Source organism: Epinephelus fuscoguttatus, linkage group LG13 (assembly GCF_011397635.1).
Source record: "Epinephelus fuscoguttatus linkage group LG13, E.fuscoguttatus.final_Chr_v1".
In the NCBI taxonomy this organism is placed as follows: Eukaryota; Metazoa; Chordata; class Actinopteri; order Perciformes; family Serranidae; genus Epinephelus; species Epinephelus fuscoguttatus.
The window spans coordinates 36,664,944-36,681,176 of record NC_064764.1 but is presented as its reverse complement, the minus strand read 5'-3'; the positions used below and the strand labels follow the sequence as shown (position 1 = coordinate 36,681,176).

The 16,233-nt window shown below is 42.7% G+C and overlaps 1 protein-coding gene across 1 annotated transcript in view; it reads right to left on the bottom strand.

Annotated features, from left to right (window-relative positions):
- mylka (myosin, light chain kinase a) overlaps positions 1-16,233 on the bottom strand; it is a 77,556-nt gene that overhangs the window by 3,662 nt on the left and 57,661 nt on the right. The window contains 15 exon segments of the mRNA XM_049594377.1: positions 460-572; positions 686-814; positions 917-1,007; positions 1,139-1,262; positions 1,350-1,502; positions 2,553-2,676; positions 3,321-3,538; positions 5,924-6,127; positions 6,249-6,339; positions 6,433-6,463; positions 10,289-10,408; positions 10,845-11,035; positions 13,649-13,805; positions 14,322-14,449; positions 14,541-14,588. Coding sequence (XP_049450334.1) covers positions 460-572; positions 686-814; positions 917-1,007; positions 1,139-1,262; positions 1,350-1,502; positions 2,553-2,676; positions 3,321-3,538; positions 5,924-6,127; positions 6,249-6,339; positions 6,433-6,463; positions 10,289-10,408; positions 10,845-11,035; positions 13,649-13,805; positions 14,322-14,449; positions 14,541-14,588 — 1,922 coding nt within the window.

Here is a 16,233-nt window from a genome sequence, read left to right as displayed (position 1 = left end):
ACAAGAATGGAACAGATGGACGTACAGACGTAGGGAAACACTCTCTGAAAACATGATGCCCTGTGAAATCACAGTGACCTTGACCTTTGATCTCTGACCACCAAAATCTAATCAGTTTATTTTTGAGTCAAAGTGGATGTTTGTGCCATATTTGAAGAAATTTCAGATGTAACAGATGTATGGATTATGCAAAAGCATAATCTCTGGCCATGGCTATCACCTATGCAGAGGCATAAAAACTGGTTTTATGAGGTCACAGTGACCTGTGACACCAATGTCCAATCACTTCACTATTGAGTCCAAGTGGACGTTTGTGCCAAATTTGAAAATTTAAAAAAAAAAAAAAAAAACCTTCAAGGTGTTCTTCAGAAATTGTGTTCACAAAAGTTTTGGGGGTAAGTTGAAGGTCACAGTGACACACTGCAGACACACTGAATAATAATGGAGTTGACCTCTGACCTCTGAAATGACCAGACTACAGTTTCCCTCTTCGTCGTAGTCGATCTGGAAGTGTCGGGTCTCTTTGATCGGCTGTTCGTCTTTGTACCACACCACCTCTGGGTCGGGGTAACCTGCACACACACACACACATCTTCATTATTAACGAGTCTGTTCAGTGTTTCCATCTGTTTGGTGAAGTCTGACAGAAGTTTGTTGTGTATTTGTTGTATTCGTTGTGTTGTACCTTCGATCTTGCAGTCGAAGCGAGCGGCGCTACCCTCCACCACCTCCACGTCTTTGATGACTGAGCTGAATGTCGGCTTACACTCCGTCTTCTGCTCGTACTCCAAACACTCCAGGAACTGGTTATCCTCTGAACGCGCGAGGACACACACACACACACACACACACATACACATAGAGTCAGCTGTGTATTTTTTAAAAAACAACAATGTTCATTCCCATCAGTCTGTACCTTCGGTGGGGGAGCCCTTCTTGGCGCTCACTCCGGCCATCATGGCCATGGACGACAGTCTGCCGATGGCTCGGACAGCGTGACCTGTTTTCTGCCACAGAAGAAGAAACAGTTAATTTCAGTTGGTTATTTTGAGTTCCTGTTTTTAACAACCTTTAATCACTCCTCACCAGGAATTGTAAATACACTGCATCATGTCTCTGTCCTCATGTTGTTGTTTACCTGCCATTTCCTCCTCAGGATGTACTTCTTCATCCTCTCCTTGGAGAGCTTCTTGGCCTTCATGGTGTTGGTGTCTTGCTTCAGCCAGGTGTGTTCATAACACTGAGCACAGGTGAGCCGAGTCCTGACACACACACGCAGAGTGAGGCTTCATATCTAAACATGTTGGTGGTATCCAATCAAAGATGGCGGCCACACACTGTGTTCTTACTTCATGTCTTTCTTCAGCAGGTTGGTGATGAAGTCTTTGGCGTTGTCTGAGATTTCATCGAAGGCCTCGTCCTCAAAGTCCCAGGTGGCCGAGGTGACGTTGGACAGAGTCTCGTTATCGTTGTCGCCCATGAAGGGAGACAAACCGCTCAGCCTGAGAGGACGATAAACACAGGGGAACATAACTGAGCCAAACTGAACCAAACTGAACCAGAATAAAGTTCACTAAGCAACATTTAACTAAAATACAGAGGCCACGAAACAGAAAACCACTGAGAAGAAGAAAAAACTGTATAAAACTCAAAGGTTAGATATTTAAATTGGAAAATAATGTTAAACAGGAAATTACATGAAATACTGAACAGAATAAAATAAAGAAAAACTTAACCTTAAAACTATGTATAAATATTATAGCTAAAGTTACAACAAAGAAATAAAATGTTAGATTAGAATAAACAAAGCCTGGTGATTTAAGCTAAGTTAAAGAAAGATAAACTGAAATACTAGATTAAAGGAATAAAATAAAACAAAATAAAGGCTAAGCTAAGCTCAAAAAATCTTAACTAAAATAAAATGAAATTAAGCTAACCTTAAATATCAGCCGGCTAAAGTACTAAATGTTGAAAAAGGGAAATTACAGAACTTGATAAATTAAGATAAGCTACGAAAAGCTAGGCTAAAAGAAGCTAAATTAAAGGGCAGGAAATAAAAACAAAATTAAGCTAGGCTAAATCAAGCTAAGTAAAAAGAAGCTACACAAAAGGACAAACAAAACAATCCCAAAACAAAAAACAACAACAAAAAGAAGCTAAGCTAAGTGAAGCTAAGGTAAAAGAAACTAAAGGGAAAATAAAAATAAAAAACAAATGAAGCTGAGCTATGCAAAAAAAGAAGAAATTTATAAGATAAAACAGAGTGAAGCTGAGCTAAAGGAAACAGAAGTGAACTGAGCAAAATCAAATTAAACAAATACCCCATGCTTAGAAATGCAGACAGAAATGAAAAAAAGAGTAAACTGAGTGAAATTAAAGAAAAACAATATAATGAGCTAAAAACAACAAATAAAGAAGGTAAATACGTTAAATGAGAAGCCTAATAATAAGCTAAAAGAAGCTAAACCAGAATCAGAAAAGAAGCTAAATAAGTAAATAAGACATTTAATAAGACGCTAAATAAGAAGTTACGTTGTGTTGGACAGACTCACAGTATATAACAGATGACTCCTATACTCCACATGTCAGTGGGATAACTGATGGCTTCATAGTTGATCACTTCTGGAGCCACGAACTCTGGAGTCCCAAACAAAACCTTAAGAGTTCCTGCGTTTTCTGTTAAAGGACAGAAAGAGAATGTCGATAATGATCAATAAGTACTGAGGCAGCCATTTTAGGACATTTAAGGCTCAGCCAAGTGCTAATGGTATAATATTAACAAACTGTTTAGCTTATTAAAATGCAAACGAGGGTTAGCAGGGTCACATGCATCCAGGTATTGTGGTAATGACCTGGTATTTAAGTGTAACAGGAGTGATAGAGGGCTGATGTTAGCATGCTATGTTAGCATTAAAAATCATTATCAGGTTAAGTACAGCTAAAGCTAACAGGGATTCTGAATTAGTTTCTTAATATTTGTCATCAAGTTAAGTGTTGAATGAGTTTTTATACTGATTGTAGCACTACATGGTGGTATGTTAGCTTAGCTAAAATGCCGACAAGCATTGGAACTGTCACATACAGTAAGTGTTGTAGCAAGGTATCACCTGGTATTTTAGTGATCAAGAAGGCTAATATTAGCATGATATGTCAGTGATAAAGTAGAGCTAAAGCTAACATTATTTATTCGTTTTGAGAATATTTGTCACCAAACATCACTGTGTGAAAAGATTTTTCAATCTGGATCAACAAATCCTGCGACATCAAAGATTCTGCAACAAACTCCAGACGTTAAACTTCCCCCCACAGTGATTGGTCACCTAGTCGGCGGGCAAGGCCGAAGTCAATGAGTTTGATCTTGCTGCCGGTCTTGTTGACACACATGATGTTCTCAGGTTTGAGGTCGAGGTGGACGATGCCCTGTTTGTGGATGAAGCTGACTCCGTCGATGATCTGCAGCATGTATTTGATCACCTCCCTCTCCGTCAGCTCAAAGTCCTCGTCGATGATGCGCTCAAATAGCTCGCCGCCTGAGATCCTGCACAACACACAAAAAAAAGCACCCGGTTGCTATTTGTTCATAATTGAACCCATGACCCCTGCAGCAAGAATGTAGCCTTTGTACATGTGTTGCCTGCTCTACCAAGTGAGCTACTGGACGTCCGTAATCTGTTGATTTTGAGTAAAATGGAATGTGCCAAATCTGAGGAATTTCCTTCAAGGTCTTCAGACCCTCGACCACAGTGACCTTAACCTTTGACCACCAAAATCTAATCAGTTGATCTTTCAGTCCAAGTGGCAGTCTATGCCAAATCTGCAAAAACTCACATTTACGAGAATGAGAGATGCAAGGTCACAGTGACTTTGACCTTTGACTACCAAAATAAAATCAGTGATATTTCAGTCCAAGTGGAAGTTTGTGCCAAATTTGAGAGGAATTACTTCAAGGTTTTCTTAAGATATCACATTCACAAGAATGAGACGGACGCTAGGCCACAGTGACCTTCACCTTTGACCACCAAAATCTAATCAGTTAATCTTTAAGTCCAAGTGGACGTTTGTGCCAAATTCAAGGAAACTCCGTGAAGGTCTTTTTGAGATATCACATTCACAAGAATAAGACGGGGCAAGGTCACAGTGACCTTGCCCTTTGACTACCAAAATGGAATCAGTTGATCTTTCAGTCCAACTGAACAAATTTGAGGAACCTCTCCAAAGGGAATGAGAAATGGGAAAGAGAATGAAATCAGTGATATTTAAGTCCAAGTGGACGTTTGTGTCAAATTTAAGGAAACACTCAGGTTTTTTTTGCGATATCACATTAATGAAAATGAGGGGGACTGAAGGTCACAGTATCCTTTGACCTTTGACTACCAAAATCTAGACGTGTCATCATTAAGTCCAAGTGTACGTTGGTGCCAAATTTGAAGGAATTCCCTCAAGGTGTTCTTGTGATATTGCATTCAGAGGTAAAGGAGGGATGGACGAATAACCGGAAAACATAATGTCTCTAGCCACGGCTAAACACAACAAAAATACAGAACATTCATTTACAGTTTTTCACGTTCAAACCTTTTACACCAAGACTGATGCTTTATCACTGATTTTTTTTCATGACACACACAAAACATGCTACAATAAACTGAAAGAATTGAATAAATTACGTCCCAAATCTTTAGCGTTTCCCTGGTGGCCAAAACAAACGCAAGCTGCTGTTTATAACCAAAACCAAAAAATTTTCTTGATGTGAAACTGCCTCTGTTGTATCAGCCGTGAAGCTTCAGATTAGACCGTTATCAGACCTGACAGGAACAGCGGGCAGCCCTACCAAAATAAGAGTCTGAATGTAAACAGTTTTTATCACCTTATCAGATATTCAATGTTTTTCCTTCAGTTGTTTATCTGAGTAACAAACAGTGTAAATGTGTTCCTGTCTGTTTATCCGAGTAAAGGAAGAAACAAGATGAGACTGAAATTTCCTGCTGAAACACCAGACATTAAGAGTTCAATATTTTACAGTCAGCAGATGATTTGTTGTGAGTGTGTGTTTTTGGAGCAGTCTGTCCATCACGGCTCTATAATTAGCAGACAGGAAATAGTCGCTCTCATTCCTCTCATAGTTGGCCACAGAATTATTTTCCAACGTTCTCTGAAACAAAAACATCTAGTCTGTGTTTCCACATCAAACTGCTCCTAGATCAGCTGAGGTTCACATTTCATCGAAGACACACCAGTATTCCGTACATGGAGTTCCAGATCGGGTTTTATATTGAAGGGCTCTGTCTGACACTGATAAATACTCCTATAAAGCTCGTCAATTAAACTGTTATATCTTGTTTAATGTGAACAAAACTAAAGCTAAATAAAGTTGTAGTTTACTGAGGATTAAACAAACGAGATACATGTTGATCAGTGAACGTTAGAGGAGCTGGTACTTTGTTGTCCCTCTGAGAAGTAGTGGAGTGTAAGTATAGACCCTTTTACTGCTAGTAAACATTACAATGTTTTTTGTTGGGCGGGGCTTAGCTTGAGGCAAAACAATTCTCCACAGACATTAGCTAGCAAGTTCTGTTTTCCTGTTGTAGACAATCGAGGAAGATGATGCGAGTGATGCATTCAGAAATATTCATTCAGAGTGTCGGAGCGCTGTCTCAATGTACCGTTCAGTTATTCAGAGCACCGCACTCTCAGAGCAGCAGAGCGTCGAGCAGAGTGAATGTGTGATTAACTTAACCGTTGGTTGATTCATGTAGAAATATAACGCTCCGTTTCTTCGTCCACCTCCAGATAATAACGTGACATCGGCCCTAAAAGTACCTCGAATTTGTACCTACAGTACTTGAGTAAATGTACACAGCCTGTCACCAGAATCCCTGCTGACGAAATAAACACAATGTTGTTGTTCAGAGTAAACGTGACGTACATCTCGAGCACCATGACGATGTCAGACTTGCCCTCGAAGGCATCAACACACTGGACCAGTTTGGGGTGATGCAGGCTGTTCATGATGCCGATCTCCTGCCGGACGTTCTCCTTCTCCTTTGCCGAGTACGCCTTGATGAACTTCCCCGCCCAGACCTTCTTCGTCGCCTTCTCCACCAGTTTGAAGACCTGACCGAACTTCCCCCTGTCACACAAACACAACACTGGTTTTACTCCACGGTTAAAGACCTTTTTTTTTTGATCCATCATGGGTGTAGAGAAGCAGAGGTGCATTGTGGGTGAGGTGTGAGTGGGCGGAGCCTTACGTCCCCAGCCGCTCCTCGACGTCATACAGCTCCTTCACCTTCGTGTCTGTTCTGATGGTCACGTCTCTGTAGTCTGGCTCCTTCTCTGAGTCTAAGAAAACAGAGGTCAAAGGTCAGAGGTGGGGCTCCAATGATATCACGTCCTGTTATGTTACGCTGTTATGAGAAAGTCTGAGCATTGTACCTTCATCCTCCTCCTCTACCTCGGCCTCTTCCTCTGGTGGACGGACCAAACAGCAGCAGTTAGTTTAGTTAGTCGGTTTAGTTCAGTCACATTCACTTCAGTTTGGTTTAATATGGTTTAGTGAAGCTGACATAGTCCTGGAACACCAACTATGACCTGGAACAACTTTGACCTGGAACACCAACTATGACCTGGAACAACTTTCACCTGGAACACCAACTATGACCTGGAACAACTTTGACCTGGAACACCAACTATGACCTGGAACCCTAACTTTGACCCAGGACACCAACTATGTCCTGGAACACCAACTTTGACCTGGAACACCAACTATGACCTGGAACACCAACTTTGACCCAGGACACCAACTATGTCCTAGAACACCAACTCTGACCTGGAACACCAACTTTGACCCGGAACACAACTATGTCCTGGAACACCAACTATGACCTGGAACACCAATTATGACCTGGAACACCAACTTTGACCCGGAACACCAATTATGACCCGGAACACCAACTATGACCTGGAACACCAATTATGACCTGGAACACCAACTTTGACCCGGAACACCAACTATGACCTGGAACACCAATTATGACCCGGAACACCAACTATGACCTGGAACACCAACTTTGACCCAGGACACCAACTATGACCTGGAACACCAACTTTGACCCAGGACACCAACTATGTCCTGGAACACCAACTCTGACCTGGAACACCAACTCTGACCTGGAACACCAACTTTGACCCGGAACACCAACTCTGACCTGGAACACCAACTCTGACCTGGAACACCAATTATGACCTGGAACACCAACTTTGACCCGGAACACCAATTATGACCCGGAACACCAACTATGACCTGGAACACCAACTCTGACCTGGAACACCAACTATGACCTGGAACACCAACTTTGACCTGGAACACCAACTATGACCTGGAACACCAACTTTGACCTGGAACACCAACTCTGACCTGGAACACCAATTATGACCCGGAACACCAACTCTGACCTGGAACACCAACTCTGACCTGGAACACCAACTATGACCTGGACTCTGACCTAGAACACCAACTATGACCTGGAACACCAACTCTGACCTGGAACACCAATTATGACCTGGAACACCAACTATGTCCTGGAACACCAACTACGAACAAGAACACCAATTATGACCCAGAACACCAACTCTGACCTGGAACACCAACTATGACCTGGACTCTGACCTAGAACACCAACTATGACCTGGAACACCAACTTTGACCTGGAACACCAACTCTGACCTGGAACACCAACTATGACCCGGAACACCAACTCTGACCTGGAACACCAACTATGACCTGGAACACCAACTTTGACCTGGAACACCAACTATGACCTGCACTCTGACCTAGAACACCAACTATGACCTGGAACACCAACTATGTCCTGGAACGCCAATTATGACCTGGAACACCAACTATGTCCTGGAACACCAACTACGAACAAGAACACCAATTATGACCCAGAACACCAACTTTGACCTGGAACACCAACTATGACCTGGACTCTGACCTAGAACACCAACTATGACCTGGAACACCAACTATGACCTGGAACACCAACTATGACCCGGAACACCAACTATGACCTGGAACACCAACTATGTCCTGGAACACCAACTATGACCTGGAACACCAACTATGACCTAGAACACCAACTATGTCCTGGAACACCAACTATGACCTGGAACACCAACTATGACCCGGAACACCAACTATGACCTGGAACACCAACTATGACCTGGAACACCAACTATGTCCTGGAACACCAACTATGTCCTGGAACACCAATTCTGACCTAGAACACCAACTATGACCTGGAACACCAACTATGTCCTGGAACACCAATTCTGACCTAGAACACCAACTATGACCTGGAACACCAACTATGACCTAGAACACCAATTCTGACCTGGAACACCAACTATGACCTAGAACACCAATTCTGACCTAGAACACCAACTATGTCCTGGAACACCAACTATGACCTGGAACACCAACTATGACCTGGAACACCAACTATGACCTGGAACACCAACTATGTCCTGGAACACCAACTATGACCTGGAACACCAACTATGACCTGGAACACCAACTATGTCCTGGAACACCAACTATGACCTGGAACACCAACTATGACCCGGAACACAACTATGACCTAGAACACCAACTATGACCTGGAACACCAACTATGACCCGGAACACAACTATGTCCTGGAACACCAACTATGACCTGGAACACCAACTATGACCTGGAACACCAACTATGTCCTGGAACACCAACTATGACCTGGAACACCAACTATGACCTGGAACACCAACTATGACCTGGAACACCAACTATGACCTGGAACACCAACTATGACCAAGAACACCAACTATGACCTGGAACACCAATTATGACCCAGAACACCAACTATGTCCTGGAACACCAACTATGACCTGGAACACCAACTATGACCTAGAACACCAACTATGTCCTGGAACACCAACTATGTCCTGGAACACCAACTATGACCCGGAACACAACTATGACCTAGAACACCAACTATGACCTGGAACACCAACTATGACCCGGAACACAACTATGTCCTGGAACACCAACTATGACCTGGAACACCAACTATGACCTGGAACACCAACTATGACCCGGAACACAACTATGTCCTGGAACACCAACTATGACCCGGAACACAACTATGACCCGGAACACAACTATGACCTAGAACACCAACTATGACCCGGAACACAACTATGACCCGGAACACAACTATGACCTAGAACACCAACTATGACCTGGAACACCAACTATGACCCGGAACACAACTATGACCTAGAACACCAACTATGACCTGGAACACCAACTATGACCCGGAACACAACTATGTCCTGGAACACCAACTATGACCTGGAACACCAACTATGACCCGGAACACAACTATGTCCTGGAACACCAACTATGACCTGGAACACCAACTATGACCCGGAACACAACTATGACCTAGAACACCAACTATGACCTGGAACACCAACTATGACCCAGAACACCAACTCTGACCTGGAACACCAACTATGACCTGGAACACCAACTATGACCCGGAACACAACTATGTCCTGGAACACCAACTATGACCTGGAACACCAACTATGACCCGGAACACAACTATGTCCTGGAACACCAACTATGACCTGGAACACCAACTATGACCCGGAACACAACTATGACCTGGAACACCAACTATGACCTGGAACACCAACTATGACCCGGAACACAACTATGACCTGGAACACCAACTATGTCCTGGAACACCAACTATGACCCGGAACACCAACTATGACCCAGAACACCAACTATGACCTGGAACACCAACTATGACCTGGAACACCAACTATGTCCTGGAACACCAATTCTGACCTGGAACACCAACTATGTCCTGGAACACCAACTATGACCTGGAACACCAACTATGACCTGGAACACCAACTATGACCTGGAACACCAACTATATCCTGGAACACCAACTATGTCCTGGAACACCAATTCTGACCTAGAAAACCAACTATGTCCTGGAACACCAACTCTGACCTGGAACACCAACTATGACCAAGAACACCTACTATGACCTGGAACACCAATTCTGACCTGGAACACCTACTATGACCTGGAACACCAATTCTGACCTGGAACACCTACTATGACCTGGAACACCTACTATGACCTGACCTGGAACACCAACTATGACCTGGAACAGACCTGTGACAGACCAGGATCGGGGATAAAGGAAGTCAAGTTAGTGTTTTTATAGCTTACTCACCATCGTCCACTAGTCCAACAGTCACAGGTTCAGATTCGGCACTTGGTTCTCCGACTCCGTAGACGTTCTCCGCACGGATGCGAAATTTATACTGACGTTCTGGAAGAAGGTTCTAGAGGCACAAACACACTTGATTTAGTCTGGATACATGTTGAAGATATGTTTGTTCCCTTTCTAAGGTCCTGTCTGTGTGGATACTTTTGAAAACATATTTTCCCTCAGTTTTAAAAGTTCCGTTTTTTCCCCCCGTTAAAGGGTTTTTTGGGGGGAGTTTTTCCTTATAGGGATGTCATATGCTGTGAAGCCGGGTTAGGCAAATTGTGATTTGTGATATTGGGCTTTATAAATAAAATTGATTGATTGATTGCTTGATTGATGACCTTTGTTTTACAAAATATCTCAACCCCCATTAAAACACAAAATGATTCCTAAGGCTTGCAGGGCCAGTAGGTGGTGATAAAAGCTGTTCTGTGTGAATGTAAGGAGGGCCTGAGATGTCTCCACCTGTGGTCAGGGGGACGTGCTGCTTGATGACATCACTAACACACCTGTATGTTGTAGGAGGTGCTGTTGCAGGACACCAGGTGTTTCCACTGCTTGTCCACAGAGTCCCAGATCTCCAGGTTGTAGGACTGCACGGCGCTGCCTCCGTCATAGGTCGGCCCGTACCATGACAGAGTCAGACTGGACCGCCGGATGTCTGAGGCTGCGGGGACCTTCGCTGGGGGGTCGGGTTTATCTGAGGAGGAGGAGGGAGGGTTCAGTCAGGTAGATGCAGGACGACACTGACCTCTAGAGGCTGCAGTGGTCTGTACAGCAACAGTCTGAACTAACACGGTCATTAAAGGGTTTATCCTCTGCACGAGATGAAACATGAAGATGAAGACTTAAAGTGATGAAGATGTGACAGTATGACCTGACGGCACAGAGCGAACCTGTCTGTTGCAGCCGACACAAGACAAACACACAGATCATCTCAGCTGACTGAATAAAGTTGTACCGACTCAAAGACGGAAACACAAGACGGACCGCTGTGATCACGTGATCAGAGGTCACCTGAGGTCACACTGACTATTAACACTGAGGAGACAGAGAACATCTGTGTGTGTGTGTGTGTGTGTGTGTGTGTGTAGTTATAAACAACGAACACGCACACACACAGCACACTGCCATAAAAGGCATCAAACTGCAGCTGTGTGTCTGAACTCAGTGTGTCTGTTATTAGACACAGACTGAAGAGGAAACATGGAAATATCATCCACTTTATTCTCCTGTCTGCTTGTATCTCACTTTACTCTGTTAAGAAACCTCATCAGAGCCTCTGCTATGGCATACATGTGGCAAGTTATATATAGAGAGCCAGAGAGGGGAGAAATATTCTGATAAAAACCTCTTAGTTTCCAAGGTTAAAGTTGTGAATGTATGAGATGAAAATTCATATTTTTTATTAGAATATTACCCCTCTTCTCGGCTCTGTATACTTTTTTACTTACAATGGCCCTAACGCGCCGCCCTCGAGTCTCTGCAGTCAAAACAAACAAATCTAATAAAGTTTACTGGTCTGTCTGTAAATCTTATTAAATGTTTCAGGATCAGATAAACAGCTGTGGAAGCAGTATTTAGATGGTTTACTGCAGGGACTGTACTGACACCACACTGTGAAGATACTCTGCTACAATTGAAACTTCTGCATTCAAAAGTTCACTGAGGCAGAAGTGTTAGTATTTAAAGTAAAATGAAATAAACTTATTTAAAGTACAAGTATGCAGCTGTAAAATGTTCCCTGTTTTCCTTCTCTATCTGATGCTTTTGTGTTAATTCTACTGCTGCGTTAATGTAGATGTTTCGGTGGCTGAGAAGGTTTGAAAGAACTGTGTATCCAAAATACTAGGGATGCACCAAAATGAAAATTTGTGGCCGAAGCCGAAGCCGAATAATATTAAACGCTTTGCCAAATACCGAGTACCGAGTACCGAATATCATTGTTTAGTTTTTCATTAGTTTTTGCAGATGAACCCCCTCCAGATTAGTGTTGTCACGGTACCAAAATTGGGACCCACGGTACGATACCAGTGAAAGTATCACGGTTCTGATCAGTATCACGATACCACAACGAAAATGAGGCAGATGTGCCTTTTGTCATTTATGAAAAGATAAATCACTTTTCTATAATACATCAATGATATTTCAATGGAATAAATTACTTATTGACTTATTCATACTTCAAAAACAGCATCAATAAGTGATTAACATAGGGGGGATCAAAATAAAATAAATAAAATAAAAATCAACCAGCCACCCTCCTCCCCTGACAAGTAAAGAACAGTCCCTAAAGTGCGGTGAGGTTTGTGGGCCGTTACTGCCACAAAGAGAGAAATGTGAACGGCTCGTTTCTCCTCTGACACGTCACATACCTGTGTGCTGCCACGGCTCGGCTGTTAAGGTACTTCTGGGCAGTCATGACGCCAAGAAGAGGACATTATTGGAGCCGACTTCTCCGTCGCTGGTAAGCTGATGGCCGCCGTATTTGACAGGAATACGTTACTGTCTGTGTCTGTGACCCCCGTTCAACACACAATCAGTGGGATTCGCCTTTCGTTTCTGCTGCTGGTTGAAATCTGTAGGCTGCTCGCACAGCGTGCTGAATGATTTAAGCCTATTTTGCTCGCACAAAACTATTTTTAGTCGCAAATGCAAGTGCGGTGACGGAAGGATCGCCACACTGCCGACATTTTAATCCGCCCGTCACAGCACGCTGTTTGATTGCGTTGTCAAAACACGCCGCTATTATTCGGCCGTGCTTTTAACTTATTCCACCGAATACCGAATGTGTGTTTTTTTGCAATATTTGGCCGAATATATTCGGTTACCGAATATTCGGTGCATCCCTACTAAATACTTTACATATTCCTTAAGTAACAGAAAACAAAAATGCAAAGTCACAACACAAATGCAACAAAGCTAACACAGCAAAAAGCTATTCATCAAATGCAAATGCTAAGATGCTGAGTGCAAATAGCTAACGTGCAAAAAGCTAAAACACGCAAGCATAAAGCCAACACACAAATGTAAAGAGCTAAAACACAAACATGCAAAAAGCTATAAATCAAATACGAATGCTTACACAAGTGCAAATAGTTAACATACTTATACAAAAAGAAAAACACATGCAAAAAGCTAACACTTGTTAACATGTGTTGACGCTCACCACAATTGTGGCATTTGCATTCATTTTTTCTGTTAATGCATGACTTTACGTGTTGTGTTTTGGATCTGCAGGTCAGTTATATGTGAAAGGAATTAAATATTATATTAATATTTAAAGATCTTAGATCAAAGAGCTGTTTGTTACCGACGATGGTGAGGTTGAGGGCGGCCTGTCGGAGGCCGTAGCTGTTCCTCAGCTCGATGGTGTAACACCCACAGTGTTCCTGCTGACCGCTGCTGATGGTCAGTTTACTGCTGCTGTCTGTGCTCTCTATGGAGATATCAGACGAGCACTCCTGGATCTGACACACACACACACACACACAAAACACATGAGGCACAACGTAATGAGGCTTCAGCACCACTCAGATCCTTCACAGCAGGAAAAGTACAAATACCACAGGGTGAAAAAAATACTGTGTTACTGTAAAAGTCCTGCAAAGTGTGACTGTTGTATGATGTCATCAGATGATTCTGACTCAAACGTTCACAGAGCTAAAATCAGCTGTTTTAATAACGGAGCCTGGCACAACAAACAAACTGCTCACACAATTTTGGATTGCACCCTCAAAGATTTACAGAACAAATATCCCATATTATAAAAATACAGCAGCTGATCAATAAGGCTCAGGCTCCCAGCATGCACTGCAGCTCCACAGCATGCATCACTTTCTTCAGAAACACATCATCATCACATTTTAGAAACTTCTTCTGTTCAGTCTGTCACAGCACGAAACCACCTGCTGATCAATAACAGCATCCTCAGTGTGTGTGCGTGCGTGTGTGTGTGTGTGTGTGTGTGTGTGTGTGTGTCTCACTGGTTTCCTGAACTTCAGCCAGGTGCAGTTGATGGGCGGAGCTCCAGAGAACTTGCAGAGGATCTCCACCTTCTCTCCCGCCAGGATCTTCATGTCCTCTGGGAACTGCAGGATCTGAGGAGGAGCAGCTGCACACACACATCAATGATCAATAATCAGTTATCAGTAATCATATATAGATGGATATTATTACAGTGTATATAAGTGTGTGTGTGTCACCTTGTTTGGGCGGAGTCTTGGCGGTTGGTTTCTTTATTCTGGCTTCACCTGAAACACAAAACATACCTGAGTCAAACCTGTTACCATGGTTACCAGGGAAGAGGACATGCCACCATGTTGGACGTCAGTTTAATGTTTTTTCTTTTGGTCTGACTGTTGTACCATGATTACTGAACAGGGAGGCGCAAACTGTCAGGGCCCCCTGGCCTCAAATGATCACAAAATGATCACAAAGAGACACAAGATGACCACAAAGAGACACAAAATGACCTCAAAGAGACTCAAGATGACCTCAGATGTAGAGGAACTGCAAAGAGACATGAAATGACCTCAGAGAGACACAAAAAGACACAAAATGACTTAAAAGAGACACAAAATGACCTCAAAGAGACTCAAGATGACTTCAAAGAGACACAAAGACACACAAAATGACTTCAAAGAGACACAAAATGACCTCAAAGAGACACAAAAAGACACAAAATGACCTCAAAGAGACACAAGATTACCACAGATGTAGAGGAACTGCAAAGAGAGACGAAATGACCTCAAAAAGACTCAAGATGACTTCAAAGAGACACAAAATGACACAAAATGACTTAAAAGAGACACAAAATGACCTCAAAGAAACAAAAAATGACCTCAAAGAGACTCAAGATGACTTCAAAGAGACACAAGATTACCACAGATGTAGAGGAACTGCAAAGAGACACAAGATGACCACAAAGAGACTCAAGATGACTTCAAAGAGACACAAGATTACCACAGATGTAGAGGAACTGCAAAGAGACACAAGATGACCACAAACAGACACAAGATGACCACAAACAGACACAAAATAACCTCAAAGAGACACAAGATGACCACAGATGTAGAGGAACTGCAAAGAGACACGAAATTACCTCAAAGAGACACAAAATGACCTCAAAGAGACACACGATGACCACAGATGTAGAGGAACTGCAAAGAGACACAAGATGACCACAAAGAGACACAAGATGACCACAAACAGACACAAAATGACCTCAAAGAGACACAAGATGACCACAGATATAGAGGAACTGCAAAGAGACAAGAAAATTCCTCAAAGAGACACAAAATGACCTCAAAGAGACACAAGATAACCACAGATGTAGAGGAACTGCAAAGAGACATGAAATGACCTCAAAGAGACACATGATGACCACAAACAGACACAAAATGACCTCAAAGAGACACAAGATGACCACAGATATAGAGGAACTGCAAAGAGACAAGAAATTTCCTCAAAGAGACACAAAATGACCTCAAAGAGACACAAGATAACCACAGATGCAGAGGAACTGCAAAGAGACACAAGGTGACCACAAAGAGACACAAAATGACCACAAAGAGACACAAAATGACCACAGATATAGAGGAACTGCAAAGAGACATGAAATTACCTCAAAGAGACACAAAATGACCACAAAGAGACACAAAATGACCTCAGATGTAGAGGAACTGCAAAGAGACATGAAATGACCTCAAAGAGATACAAGATGACCTCAATGAGACACAAGATGACCACAAAGAGACAAAAAATGACCACAAAGAGACAAAAAATGACCTCAAAGAGACAAAAAATGACCACAGATGTAGAGGAACTGCAAAGAGGCATAAAATGACCTCAAAAAGACACAAGATGACCTCAAAGAGACACAAAATGACCTCAATG